This window comes from Leucopleurus acutus (genome assembly GCF_964270905.1).
Source record: "Leucopleurus acutus genome assembly, chromosome: 3".
NCBI lineage: Eukaryota > Metazoa > Chordata > Mammalia > Artiodactyla > Delphinidae > Leucopleurus > Leucopleurus acutus.
This window is the reverse complement of record NC_139145.1, coordinates 113221307-113233975: the sequence shown is the minus strand read 5'-3', so window position 1 is coordinate 113233975 and position 12669 is coordinate 113221307. Positions and strand designations below refer to the sequence as shown.

Here is a 12669-nt window from a genome sequence, read left to right as displayed (position 1 = left end):
ATACTGTGGCTTATTTAGTCTTTTAAGAATAGATAGACTTTCCTCCTTCATTGCTGTATCCCGGAACCCAGAACAGTGCCTGGCACATAGTAGGTGAACATATTTTCTTGAAAGACTAAATGGTGAGATGTATAATAGTGACGGTTGAAAACAGCAAAGATATCACACAGTATGTGAATTTCCAGATGGGCTCCAAACATTTTTATCTTTAGAGAGTATAAACAACCATTATAATGTAATCATTTTTAGGACTAACTTTATAGAGGCAAAATTAAGACTGTATAATTCAATGGAATCTATTCAGATTTAAGGGTATAGGAATGGAGTTTCTAATATTACCAGTTGCACTGAAGAATCCTGTGAATAGATTTTATACATATATTTCCAGATTTTGAAACAGTTTAAATTCTTTTTGGATACAACGCCTCACAGAAACCACCACCATCACCACCACCACCAACAACAACTTCATTTTGAATAACTGTTCTTAGCTTTCATTTTGTATGCTAATAATTTCTTGACTTATATAGAAATATTTCCTCCTGATAGGTTGCTTTCTGCAATGGAGAGCACTGCTTCTTTAGAGAAAATGCCTGCTGCGTTTTCACTTTTTGAACATTATGACGACAGCTCGGCAAGAAGCGACCAGATGTTAAAACAAGTGGCTGGTAGGAACTTCAATATATTATTTACCTTGATGAAATTTGACAGTTTTTTCTTATTTGTTTTGTAAAGTTTTTGAATGTAAGGAAATATCACTGGAAAAAGAAAAATCTTAGCTGTAAAAATTTAAAGCTAGATTCTGAAATAAAGCGTGAGACTAGCAAACCATTTCAGTTATAAACTGCATTTCCATTTGAAGCTTTATGACTGTGCTGGGATATTGTGGAGGTGGAAGGAAGTAGCAATGGAATCGAAGGATCTTCTCTCTTTTTTTTTTTTTTTTCCTTTTAAAAGAGGATTTCTCTCTCTCTTCTAGAGATTATTTGCTTCATGCCAGCAGCCAGGTATAGAAGGAAAAATAAATCAAATATTTTCATATGTGTTGAACAGATTTTTCTTTCTGAGTGGTTTTCCCCTCTTCAATTGAGTTCTTTTTCCTTTTTTCAAACTAAACAGATTAACTTAGAGAACTAACAGCTCAGCATCATGCTCTGTAGCCAGGAGCCTCCTACTCAGCTGTGAAAAGCATCCTGCCGGCTCTTCAGAATATTTTTTAATGTGCTATTTTAACAAACAAGACAATGACATTTCTTTAGATTTTTCAAAGCTGCTGTGTTTCAGTGAAGTAACCAAGTTCCACTTACTGTAAAATGTACTTAGATGCCCTCCTTAAAAGATGCTATAATCTTCCAAAGCAAACCTTAAAGACAACTTCTGTTTTCAAATTGACAATTAACTTTCACTCCTGTGGGAAGAGTTTTAATTTAGTAACTAGTAAAAGGTTACTGTGTCTTTAAAAAAAACTGAAAAACAAAAAAGCACCCCGCCCCCGCAAAACCCATCAACCCTATATAAAATGAAAAATTCAGTCATTTGTCCTAACGGGTTTTCTCTAGAAATATCTCAGAACAAAAGGGTATTTTCTTGTAATGTCTTTAAGAAGCATTTGAATGGAGCAGCGATTGCAAACCAAGAAATTCTGGTCAAGAAAGTAGCTCTTTTGCTTTTAAGGGATTCGTTATATGCTGTTGTTCATTTAGAAGGATATTCTTTTGAATATCTGATGGGCAATAAGAGGGCATTTTGTATATTTTAGAGGTCACAGAGTTAAATTTGTCACAAAGTGTTAATGATTCATTCAGAAACAGTGCATGTGGCAGTCCCAGTAGTTCCAAACTGTTATGGGGAGACTGGTCTCTGAGATGTAAATGGCACTCGTTGTACATCTGCTTCCCAGAATTGGAGCCCAGGGTGTTGACTTGCTGCTAGATAGCTTTTGCTCATTTTGTGACCAACAACATCTCTCAGCTATAAAGTCCTCACCGGGTGCCTGAAAAGCTAATCTGATCACTGTAATAAACAGATACAATAAGGAAAGGACGTGAACTTTATGATGAGAAACAGAGCAGCCCCTAACATTTCTTCCGTGCTTACATGATGCCTGGCAGTGTGGAGACTGTTATCTAGTTAGACCGTCATCTAATCTCACAGCAACTCTAGGAGGTAGGTTTTATTGTTATTCCCATTTGACAGGTGAGGAAATAAAGGGAACAGAGAAACGCCTCTCATATTGCCCTAGATACACAGCTATTTGGGGTGTGTGTGGCGAGTGGAGTTTGGCTTCAGAGTCTTTGCACTTGAACCACTGCTCTACACCAAAGAGGCTGAGTGCACTGCTGTGAAAGGAGGGGTAACTATAGATTAGTGACATCCAAGGCTTCCTGGACTCTGCTCCTAAGAACTTTTTTTTTAATTTACCGTTTTAACCATGTTGAAGCCACCATCGTACAACCATCACCACTAATCCATCTCCCGAATTCTTTTCATCTTGCAAGACTGAAACTGTATCTTTTTTTTTTTTTTTTTTTTTTTTTGCGGTACGCGGGCCTCTCACTGTTGTGGCCTCTCCCGCTGCGGAGCACAGGCTCCGGACGCGCAGGCTCAGCGGCCATGGCTCACGGGCCCAGCCGCTCCGCGGCATGTGGGATCCTCCCGGACCGGGGCATGAAGCCGTGTCCCCTGCATCGGCAGGCGGACCCTCAACCACTGCGCCACCGGGGAAGCCCTGAAACTGTATCTATTAAATAACAACTCCTCATTCCTCCTGCCCCTACCCCCTCCCCCCAGCCTCTGGCAACCACCATTCTACCTCCTGTCTCTATGAATTTAAAGTACTCTAGGTACCTCATACAAGTGGAATTATGCAGTATCTGTCTTTTTGTGACTGTTTATTTCACTTAGCATAATGCCCTCAAAGTTCATCCGTGTTGTACCATGTGTCAGAATGCCCTTCCTTATTAAAGCTGAATAAATTCCATTGGATGTCTATACTGCATTTTGCTTATCCATTATCGATTCACTCATCGATGTACTTTTGGGTTCCTTTCACATTTTGGCTACTGCAAATAATGCTGTTCTCTTTTCTGAAAGCTAGGTTTAGTGGGAATCTGCATCCACCACAGGTACTGAAGTGCAGGTTGATCTAGTGCTTAGCTCGCCGAGCATGACAGCTCTTTATGGGCACACTGTCAGGCAGAGGGAATCCATGGGGTGATGCTGTGCCTAGCTCCTTAGCCTCTGGCAAAGAAGCCTTAAAATCATTTTGCATTTTTTGGCATTACTCCCACTCAAGTTTATTACTACAGAAGCGTAAATAGCATTGCTAACGTATAAAATCTGAGCTTCTGATGTCCTTCTGCCACACAGGAATTGTAAATCCAGCCAAATGTTATTAGATTACATCTATGGAATATTCATACTCCCTTCTTAGTTTTAGAATACTTTGAAGAATAAAAGTGGTTCTTGTTTTGAAAAAAGATGTTTTAATTTTAATGTTTTTAAAGGAGTAGATTAAGTACAAAATTATTTCTAGCCTACATTCTTTACTTAATTCCCTACAACTGCTTATTCCTTAAAATTTGTTGATTTGGGGGTCAATTATCAATTTTAAGTTCGTTAAGTTACCTGAGAGATTTTTGAAAAGATGTTGCCAGTTTTAAAAAGCAGCTATAGCTCAATTTATAATTCATAGAGAAAAAAGCAGCATTTTCGTTGTTCATGCCTCAAGAAGTTCTCCAGCACTGCTTCAAAGATGATTGATAATAGTCAATCTGCTTGGCTCTTCCATAAACCTGGGCAACATGAAAATTTACTGAACTGCAGTTATCCGGATGGACTCCTTTACAATGTGACACTGATTTCCTGCTGGGAAGACAGAAAAGTCAAAGATAGTATAAGAGTCTCTGGACCACTATCAGTCCTTGCGGAGGTGCTCTGACAGTCAGGCTTCCTGCCTTATCATTCAGGCTCCCAGCACGTCTTACCTCTGTGGTCCCTCTGTGATTTACCAGATGATGGGTCTCTATTTCAACTCCCATCTTCAGGGGCTTCCTGCCTTCTCCCCTCCATTTTCTGTGCTCCTGCAAAAGGCCACGCTGCTTTCTGAATGTTAACACCGGTTATGTGTCAGATACATTGCTAAGCATTTAATATACATTATCTTGCTTTTTAAAACAGCCCTGGGAGGAAATGGTATTATTGTCGTTTTCCTATTTTTAAACATGGAGGAACTGAAGCTGAGATAACACAGCTCCTAAGTGGGGGATCTGGCATTTAACCTTAGGCCAGCCTCTCTGCTCCAAAGCCCATGAACTTGCCCACTCTCTTATCCTGCTTCTCATTTTTCATAACTGTGTATTTCCTCAGGTCTTTATCTCTTTATTGAATCTTTTCAATGTGTCTCTTTTTGTTCCATTTACTAAATTTAGACCCATTTATTTCTTCTACTTTCCACTTTCCTGTTGAACTAACCTTTGTTTTCTTTCCCTTCAGTGCTGACTTTTAATAAAGTAATCTCATAAAATTTGGCCTGTATTATTCAGCAAGCTCATCTCTCAGGAAACTGTTGACAGGAAAATAACAACACAAATAAATTTAACAACAGGACATCTTTTCAACTATGGGAATAACCTTTTCCTTTAATTTGTAAACTATGTTCAATGATTTTATATCTCAAAAATTTTGGAGGAGAATTGTATAGGAGCTTGATTTATGGTGTCGTATATGCTGTTAATGTTCAATATGCATAATTGTAAACCTTTGAAATCTCTGGTAAAACACTTGAGAATATTGTTGTCTTTAAAATTCAGAACAATGGATTTGTACTAGATATCTAAACCTTATATTTGAATCCGTTAATAGGGTACTTTTTCCCCCATGTAATTTTTACATTTTGTTTTAAAAAGTTGTAGGTATAGTCATGTTGGAGATGGAAAAACGGGATAGTAGTTTCAGAAAGTATATTTTGATATTTTATTCATGCAAGTCTTTTTCAGCCTTGATAGTATAGCAACTATAGCTAAAAAGGGTTTCATTTGTCTCTATTTGAATATAGTTTCTATACTGATGTAGAAGGATACAACATTGGTTATCTAGCAATGCTTTCTCAAAGTTTTGTTTTGAAGGAAAACCAAATCATTTGATGAATCCTCTAACTTGTATAAGTTTATTGCTCTAAATATAGTATTACAGAATATTATCAAGTGATCCCATTGGGAGATCCATTTTTTGTTTACTTCTATGTATATTATATGTATATATGTACACATGCAGACAAGACATTTTGGAGGGAGACACACTCAACTGTAACAGTGGTTGCCTCCAAGGAATATCCTTAGGCTTGGGGGCTGTTGGGAACAAGGTAGCCCTCCCAGCTTCACTCCATGTACTTCTGTATTGTTTCCATTTTTATCAGTAAGTACAAGTGACTTTTGCAAAAAGAAAAAGAAATCAATCAATAAAAGCAGCATTAGTGATAATAAATCTTGCTTATATTCCAGTTCCACAGCCTCCTAGATTAGAACCTCAGGAACCAAATTCTGCCACTAGCACAACGATTGCAGTTTACTGGAGCGTGAACAAGGAAGATGTCGTTGACTCATTCCAGGTTTACTGCATGGAGGAGCCACAAGATGACCAGGAAGTAAATGGTAGGATTGCTAACACAAATTCAGATGCATATGTACATTTCTATATGTTAATGTGTAGTATTTAAACATATACATATTATGACTCTTTCCACAAGCACTTGTAGCCACTTACAAAAACAACAATGAACCAACAATCGTATAATGAAATAACATGTAAGCAAAATTTGGAAATCAGGATCAAGGAAAACAAAAATGCATAAATATCATCCTAATGATCAACATGAATACTGTAACTGAAATTCAAATTTGGCTTTGAGTATTCAGGTTAACAGGAGAAATTAAGTGATTCTCATTTTCAGGCAGGAGGTAATGTACCAAAGTGTTGAAAACAAAATTTCAATCAGAACTGAAGTCTAAAAGACAAGTATAATGTGTACGACTTTGTAGAGGAGAAATGAGCTGTATATAGGACACTGTCCTCCACAGTAATTTTAGTGCAAATGCAGCATTGGATGTCATGGTTGGCATTTCTCAGATCCACCTTTGATAAAAGCTGAAAACAAACTATAAAGGTAAATTCAGAGTTCACACTTCTCAAGGCATGAGAAGACTGTATGGTGTAGTCTTCTGGTGTCCCAAATTAATGTGAAGATAGAGGTGAAAGTGCTTAGGAGGGTGAATGGGTGGCACGTCATATAGTTGAGCCTCTGTGAATATCTCTAGGACCTCTAATAGGACCTAGAAGCCAGGCAGTTTGAGGTTGTACTTCCTGATGAATCAGAGCTGGGACTGCTGGCATTCTGTGTTGCTTGTTAAGGATAGACCCATGTATTTTGGAAATCAGATGGGCATGTGACAGGATTGACATGGCATAGGAACCCAATTTGTAATAAGGAATGAATTATAACGTATTTCACTGTTAACCAGTATTTAAGTCTTTTCAGATGTCATATGATACTTATTTAAATTAGGAAAAAAGTAAGAAAGCAACCATAGGCATATTGTAAAGTTGGCTAAGTTTGTCTATAAGAACTCCTATCTTATTGGGGACCTATTACCATATACCTGTCACAGCACAACAAGGAAAGTGCCCTTATCCACATTTGCAAATGAGAAAACTGATGTGAGATTAAATAATTTGCCCAAGACCACGCAAGTTACTCGGGACCAGGGCAGGGTTTAAATACAGATCTTTCAGACTCCAAAGCTTATGTTTTTATTTGCTTGACTCTGTGTTTGTTCTGTTATACCACACTTCACTGTGTATATCCAGTTATATCATGGAACTTCATGGCTCTCCAAGACTCCTCTTAACAACTGTTTATTTCCTGGAGTGCTTTTTAAAAGTGCTTCACTGCCACTGCCCCCCAACCCCCCGCACCATGCCCCACTTACCTGTCCTGTGTCTCATTCATTCAATGCCTTGAACTCTGCTGATGCCAATTCATTAATCTGATGGTCTAGACTGTGATACCATGCTGTGAGTAATAGTATGCTCCAGTAACATATGTTATGTGCTCTGTTAAAAGGAGTACCAGGCTAACAGGACTTAGCCTAAAAGGATAATTCCATTGAAAACTGCAGTCACAAGTTCTAGGTTATGGGGAAATGTTTTTCAGTGTATATGTCTTTATGACATTATTTAAGCCAAACTTTCTGCGCAGAAAGTATAGCTCATTGGGAAAGAGAGATGCAGTTGAAGAAACCTTCTGAGTTGAAGATCTCTTAAATTTACTTTAAAAGGGAACAATCTGGGTTTCTTAACTGGAGGGGTTTTGAAGCTGTAACATCATAGAGTAATAAGAGAGGATAACTGGAATTACCATAGGCTAATTTAGAAAAGAAAATTGTTCTTTTAAAAGGAGAGAAAATTTCAGTAAGAATAATCAGTTTGGCCCAAGGGGCAGGTGTTCAGAATGTTATTGAGTAATATTTACTACTAACATCTTGAAAATAATGTAAGTAATTTTAGGAAATGTCTTGACTAAACAAAGTTATTTCTTAGAATAGTTTATGCTCTATCAAAGGTGTTTAAGTATTTCTATAAATTGTGGAAATCTCTAGGTGAAAGGATTCTGGAATTCATGAGAAGGAAGCAGGATTTGAAACTTTGAAAACCATACTGAATACAAATGATTTACTAATCTGTAAAGACGCTTTTTAACATCATAAATTTAGAAAACATGGAATTGTCCTTATTTTATTACATACTCTCCTGAAATATTGGCATTGCTTCTTAAGAATTTTCTTGAGAATGTATTACTGAGATTTAAGTTAACATAAACTCTGCAATTGTAGTATGTGCTATTGAAATAAGTTACTTTAATTGCAGAATATGAAGCTCAGGATCTTACTAATATGCTATTAGTATATTATTATACTATACTATATTACTATACTATATTACTATATTATATTATATTATATATATATAATATTATATACTATATTACTATATTATACTATACTATATTACTATACTATACTATATTACTATACTATAATAATACACTATACTATTATTTTCTGGTAAGTGTTCACAAGTAATACTGTGTCATTCTAAATATCTTTCAGAATGCTGTTGCTTTAAGCGTTCTAAAGTGCTATCTATCACACAGTAGTATCTGTAAGTTTATCAGTTTGTGTTTCCCACTGAAAAATGTGTCATTTTTCCAATAAATGTAACTTTCAACTAACTTAGGAAGATACTCTAGAGTTTATGATTGTGTTTTATGCTAGATTTGGTAGAAGAATACAGAGTGACGGTGAAAGAAAGCTACTGCGTTTTTGAAGATTTAGAACCTGACCGATGCTATCAAGTATGGGTAATGGCTGTGAATTTCACCGGATGTAGCCTGCCCAGCGAAAGGGCAATTTTTAGAACAGGTAAAGAGATGTTAAGGGGGTGTTAGGAGGCAATACTCAATTCTTCACAGACTATTAAGATCAACCAATAAGCATTTGTTAAGCACCTATTGTGCGCTGGGTATTGCGCAGTGCTGGGTTTACAACAAGAAATAAGACTGGGCTCTTCTCACAAAGCTCATTCTCAAGTGTGGGAGACACAAAACAAAAGATTATAAAAAATGTGTGGTAAGGGCCGTGATCCACAACACTCCAGAGGAGTATCTGAGACAGGCCAGGGCAGGGACAGGGTCAGGAATGGCTTCCTAGAACTGATGTCTGAATGGAATCCTTAAAGGATCAGTAGGAATAATGTGTTAAAGGAGTGTATTCCATTTGAAGAAGACAAATGAGCACAGGTGCCCAGGTAAGAAAGAGTATGGAGTGTGCAGGATACAACAAGAATTTTGGTATTATTTCTTTGACTTAAAAACAAGGAGAGGGGAGACATGAGATGAGAAAGGCTAGTGTATAGAGTCCACATTTGCTAAGGTAAGAAGCTCAGGCTTCCTCATATAGGTGCTGGGAGACCCCAAAATGTTTCTCAGCAATGGTATTCAGCTGGGAATGCATTCGCATGATGGAACCTTTTCACAGGGGGCTGAAGCAGGTGTAGGATAAGCTGAGTTTGCATTGCCTTTAAGATAATTCTTTTTTTTTTTTTTTTTTTTTTGAGGTATGCGGGCCTCTCACTGTTGTGGCCTCTCCCGTTGCGGAGCACAGGCTCCGGACGTGCAGCCCCAGCGGCCATGGCTCACGGGCCCAGCCACTCCGCGGCATGTGGGATCTTCCCGGACTGGGTTACAAACCCGTGTCCCCTGCATTGGCAGGCGGACTCTCAACCACTGCGCCACCAGGGAAGCCCACCTTTAAGATAATTCTAACTGTCCCTGCCCTGGCCTGTCTTGGATACCCCTCTGAGGCAGTTAACTTACTTCCACTGGTTTATCCTTTCTTCTTGCCTTTTAAAACAAGTATTTATTGAGCACCTATTGATGGCAAAATCATGGCTAACTTTTGTGTAAAGGAAGGGGACAAGAATACTTTGATTTACTTGTATATGTATGAAGAAGCTCTGGTAGGATTTATAGGAAGCTGCTTTTAGAGACTGTTTGGGGATGGGTAAAAACTGGGCAATTTGGAAGGCAGGGGTGAGAGGGACACTTTTCACTGTATACATTTTTATACCTTTTGGATTTGCAACCCAGAATGTATTTTTTAGTCAAAACTTAAAACAAAATCATGCCCAAGCATTCTTCCCAGAGTACCAGGGAAGCAGAACTGCCATAGACTGCTCCACAATTGACTTGGTTCTCTCTCTGCAGCGCCCTCCACCCCTGTGATCTGTGCCGAGGACTGTACTGTGTGTTGGAACACGGCCACCATCCGATGGCGGCCTGCCAACCCAGAGGCCACTGAGACCTACACTTTGGAGTACTGCAGACAGCACTCTCCCGAGGGCGAGGGCCTCAGGTAAAGATCCCTCTCCATGGGGAGAGCCTGGGGTGCCAGGAACCCAGTGCAGGCCTCCAAGCTAACCTCTAAGCTTATGCTCACAGAGGGAGAAAAGCTTCCTAAAATCCTCCTGAGCTAATTAAGCCGTTGACTTGATTTGCAATTCCATCACTATTCGGCGATGAACTCTAAGTTTGTAATAAACACATGCTGCAATGCAGAATAATCACTCCCTTGTAAGAAAAATATATGTGAATTTTAATAAGATAGAACATTCTTTGAGGTATATTTAACTTGAGTCATTAGACAGGATATATGCATACATTATCTGCTTTTTAGTAGTTAGATCGGAATAGGTACCACCTAACTCAGGAAACTAATAGCGAGCTTGTATATAATGTAAATTTGAATGTCTCCGTGATATATTGGTAATATAAAGGACCTAATGACATATATATTACCACAGAGATATATATATATCTGTGGTAATATATATTACCTTCATGCTCTTGAAGAGGCAGGTGCCTCTTCAAGAGCATGAAGAATCTAGAGACTTTTTCTGGAAAAAAGAAATGTAAAGCTCTCTCACTAAAATTATGAAGCTAAAATTTATCAATAAAGGGCTGTATATCCAGAGGACCTTTGGTAAATGTTACTTCATTTACTGTTACTTCATTTACTTCTTAACCTCCAATCCACGGCAATAGGGCAACTTTGTGTTCCATGATGAAGATTCAAATCATTATTATTAATATTCATATTTTGATAGGGATTTTTTTAAACCAAATTTACTGAGATAAACTATTTTGGCAGGATATGGAACTTGGAAATAATGGTATGAAATTAGCTTTTTAATAAAGTATATTATTTAAGTTCTTGATTATTTTCATTATCAATCAACAGCTATTTATTTAGTTATGATTTGAGGTTTCATGCGACTGAGCAATAATTATAGTTTCTTTCAAGTATGTGAAGGCAGGCTTCACAAAATAACGATCAAAGGACAAATTAATGTTGAGTGGAGTGTGTATAGGTGGGATGTAGACATTTCAGCAGAAGTGAGAACGTAGTAAATGTACAAGAAACAACATCTCTGTTAATGTGCCAATTGCTAGAAGGCAGGCTTCAATGATCAGCAAATAGCCGAGAGGTTAACTCAGAGAGAGAGAGACAGACAGACAGACCAACAGAGACAGAAACAGAGAGACGGAAGAGAGAGAAAAGAGGGAGAGAGAGGGAGACAAAGACAGAGACAAAGAGAAAGAGATTATAACTGGCTTCTGTTGAGCATTTACTATGTGCCAAGTCACTATTCTAAGTGCCTTATGTATGTTGCCTTATTTAATCCTCAAACGAACTCTGAGAGAAAACATATGCTTTGAGACGCTAGCAGCTAGTGAGTGGCAATCAGGATTCAAACCTTGTTTTGTTAGATTTCACAGTCCAAGCTGCTAACCACTGTTGAATGTCACCCAGGAGAGTCCTGGACATTCTCTGCAAAAGACTCTTGGTGCTAGGAGAGCATTTGGTCTGGAATGCCTGAGTCCCAGGGCAATCTCTCCCATCATTCTTCACCATCAGTGAGGAAAGCCCAGTTCTTTCTGAGGCAAGATGAGACTGTGAAGGAATGCTCTGAAGTGACTCATCCTTGTTATAGCATCGGTCCCCAGCTGACATTTGCATAAATAATACCAGCACAGTTGGATTCTTAAATCAGCAGAAATCTGAGAGAAACCCTGAGACCTAGTAGCCATCCCACTGAGGGAACTGTGCTGTCATCTCATAAATGCGGCTACAGGGAGAAGGGAATGGGGGGATTGAAGGGGGAATGGCATCACCGAGGGCCTTCAACATGCCAGGAGCTGTGCTAAATCTCATCTAACCCTCTCGACAATTCTAGGAGGGAGGTCATGACTTCCATTGAATGAAACTCAGGGAGGTTAAATAATTTGGCCAAGGTATTAAATGACGGAGTGAGAGTTTGGAGTCAGGATGCACACTCAGGTTTGTCTTATTCTTTCCACTAGTTCTAAATCTTGTGTCATTACACAGACTGAGTTAACAGACCTTAACAGCCTGACAACTGGAAGTTATCGTGTATCCTGGGTTTCCTTTGTCACACGAAAAACAGATGTAAAGAGAGAACACAGTACCGTTCAAAACCCCTTTAATTAAAGTTTTTCCTTTCTCTGATCATCCTGGGGCCCTCAAAAAAAAAAGTCCATTTGATATCAACAGGGAATAATGCATTCCAAACAAATCCTTCATCAAAGCCAGAGAAATCGTTGATGGTTCCATTTCTAGGGAAAAAATGGCCATCCACCAATTTCATTAAGACAAAAGTTGAGCTTATTAAAACATGACTTGTCATTAGTTTATCCCTTTGAGACTTTGCCAGGGGGTTCATTTTTATTTTTCTTGCCAAAGGAGAGCACTTGAGAGGCTGGATAAGCAGAAGTTTGTAGAAGTTACGGAACACTACAAGAATCCTTTGTTATTGGATGGATGTGGTCCAGCAAGCTAGAAGTGAAGGCAAATTCCACATGCAGAAGGCCTGTTGACAGTTCGGGGCTGTGTTGGAGATGGAGCTCTTTTCCAATTACGTGCTAAAAGACCCCTCAGTGCCAGGAGGTAGAATGGTATGTTCAATCCGCAGCCCAGGGATGACTCTCCAGCCTCTCTGGATCCCTGCTGAATCTTACAATAGGTAATTTTTTGA

At 38.6% G+C, this 12669-nt stretch overlaps 1 protein-coding gene across 1 annotated transcript in view; it reads left to right on the top strand.

Annotated features, from left to right (window-relative positions):
• The window catches only part of CMYA5 (cardiomyopathy associated 5), a gene marked incomplete at its 3' end in the record, with an annotated part of 102670 nt that overhangs the window by 63838 nt on the left and 26163 nt on the right, over nucleotides 1–12669 (top strand). Inside the window, exons 6-9 of the mRNA XM_082836362.1 lie at nucleotides 550–668; nucleotides 5502–5651; nucleotides 8331–8477; nucleotides 9821–9968. Of these exons, the coding sequence (XP_082692488.1) occupies nucleotides 550–668; nucleotides 5502–5651; nucleotides 8331–8477; nucleotides 9821–9968 (564 nt within the window). The remainder of the gene's footprint in view (nucleotides 1–549; nucleotides 669–5501; nucleotides 5652–8330; nucleotides 8478–9820; nucleotides 9969–12669) is intronic.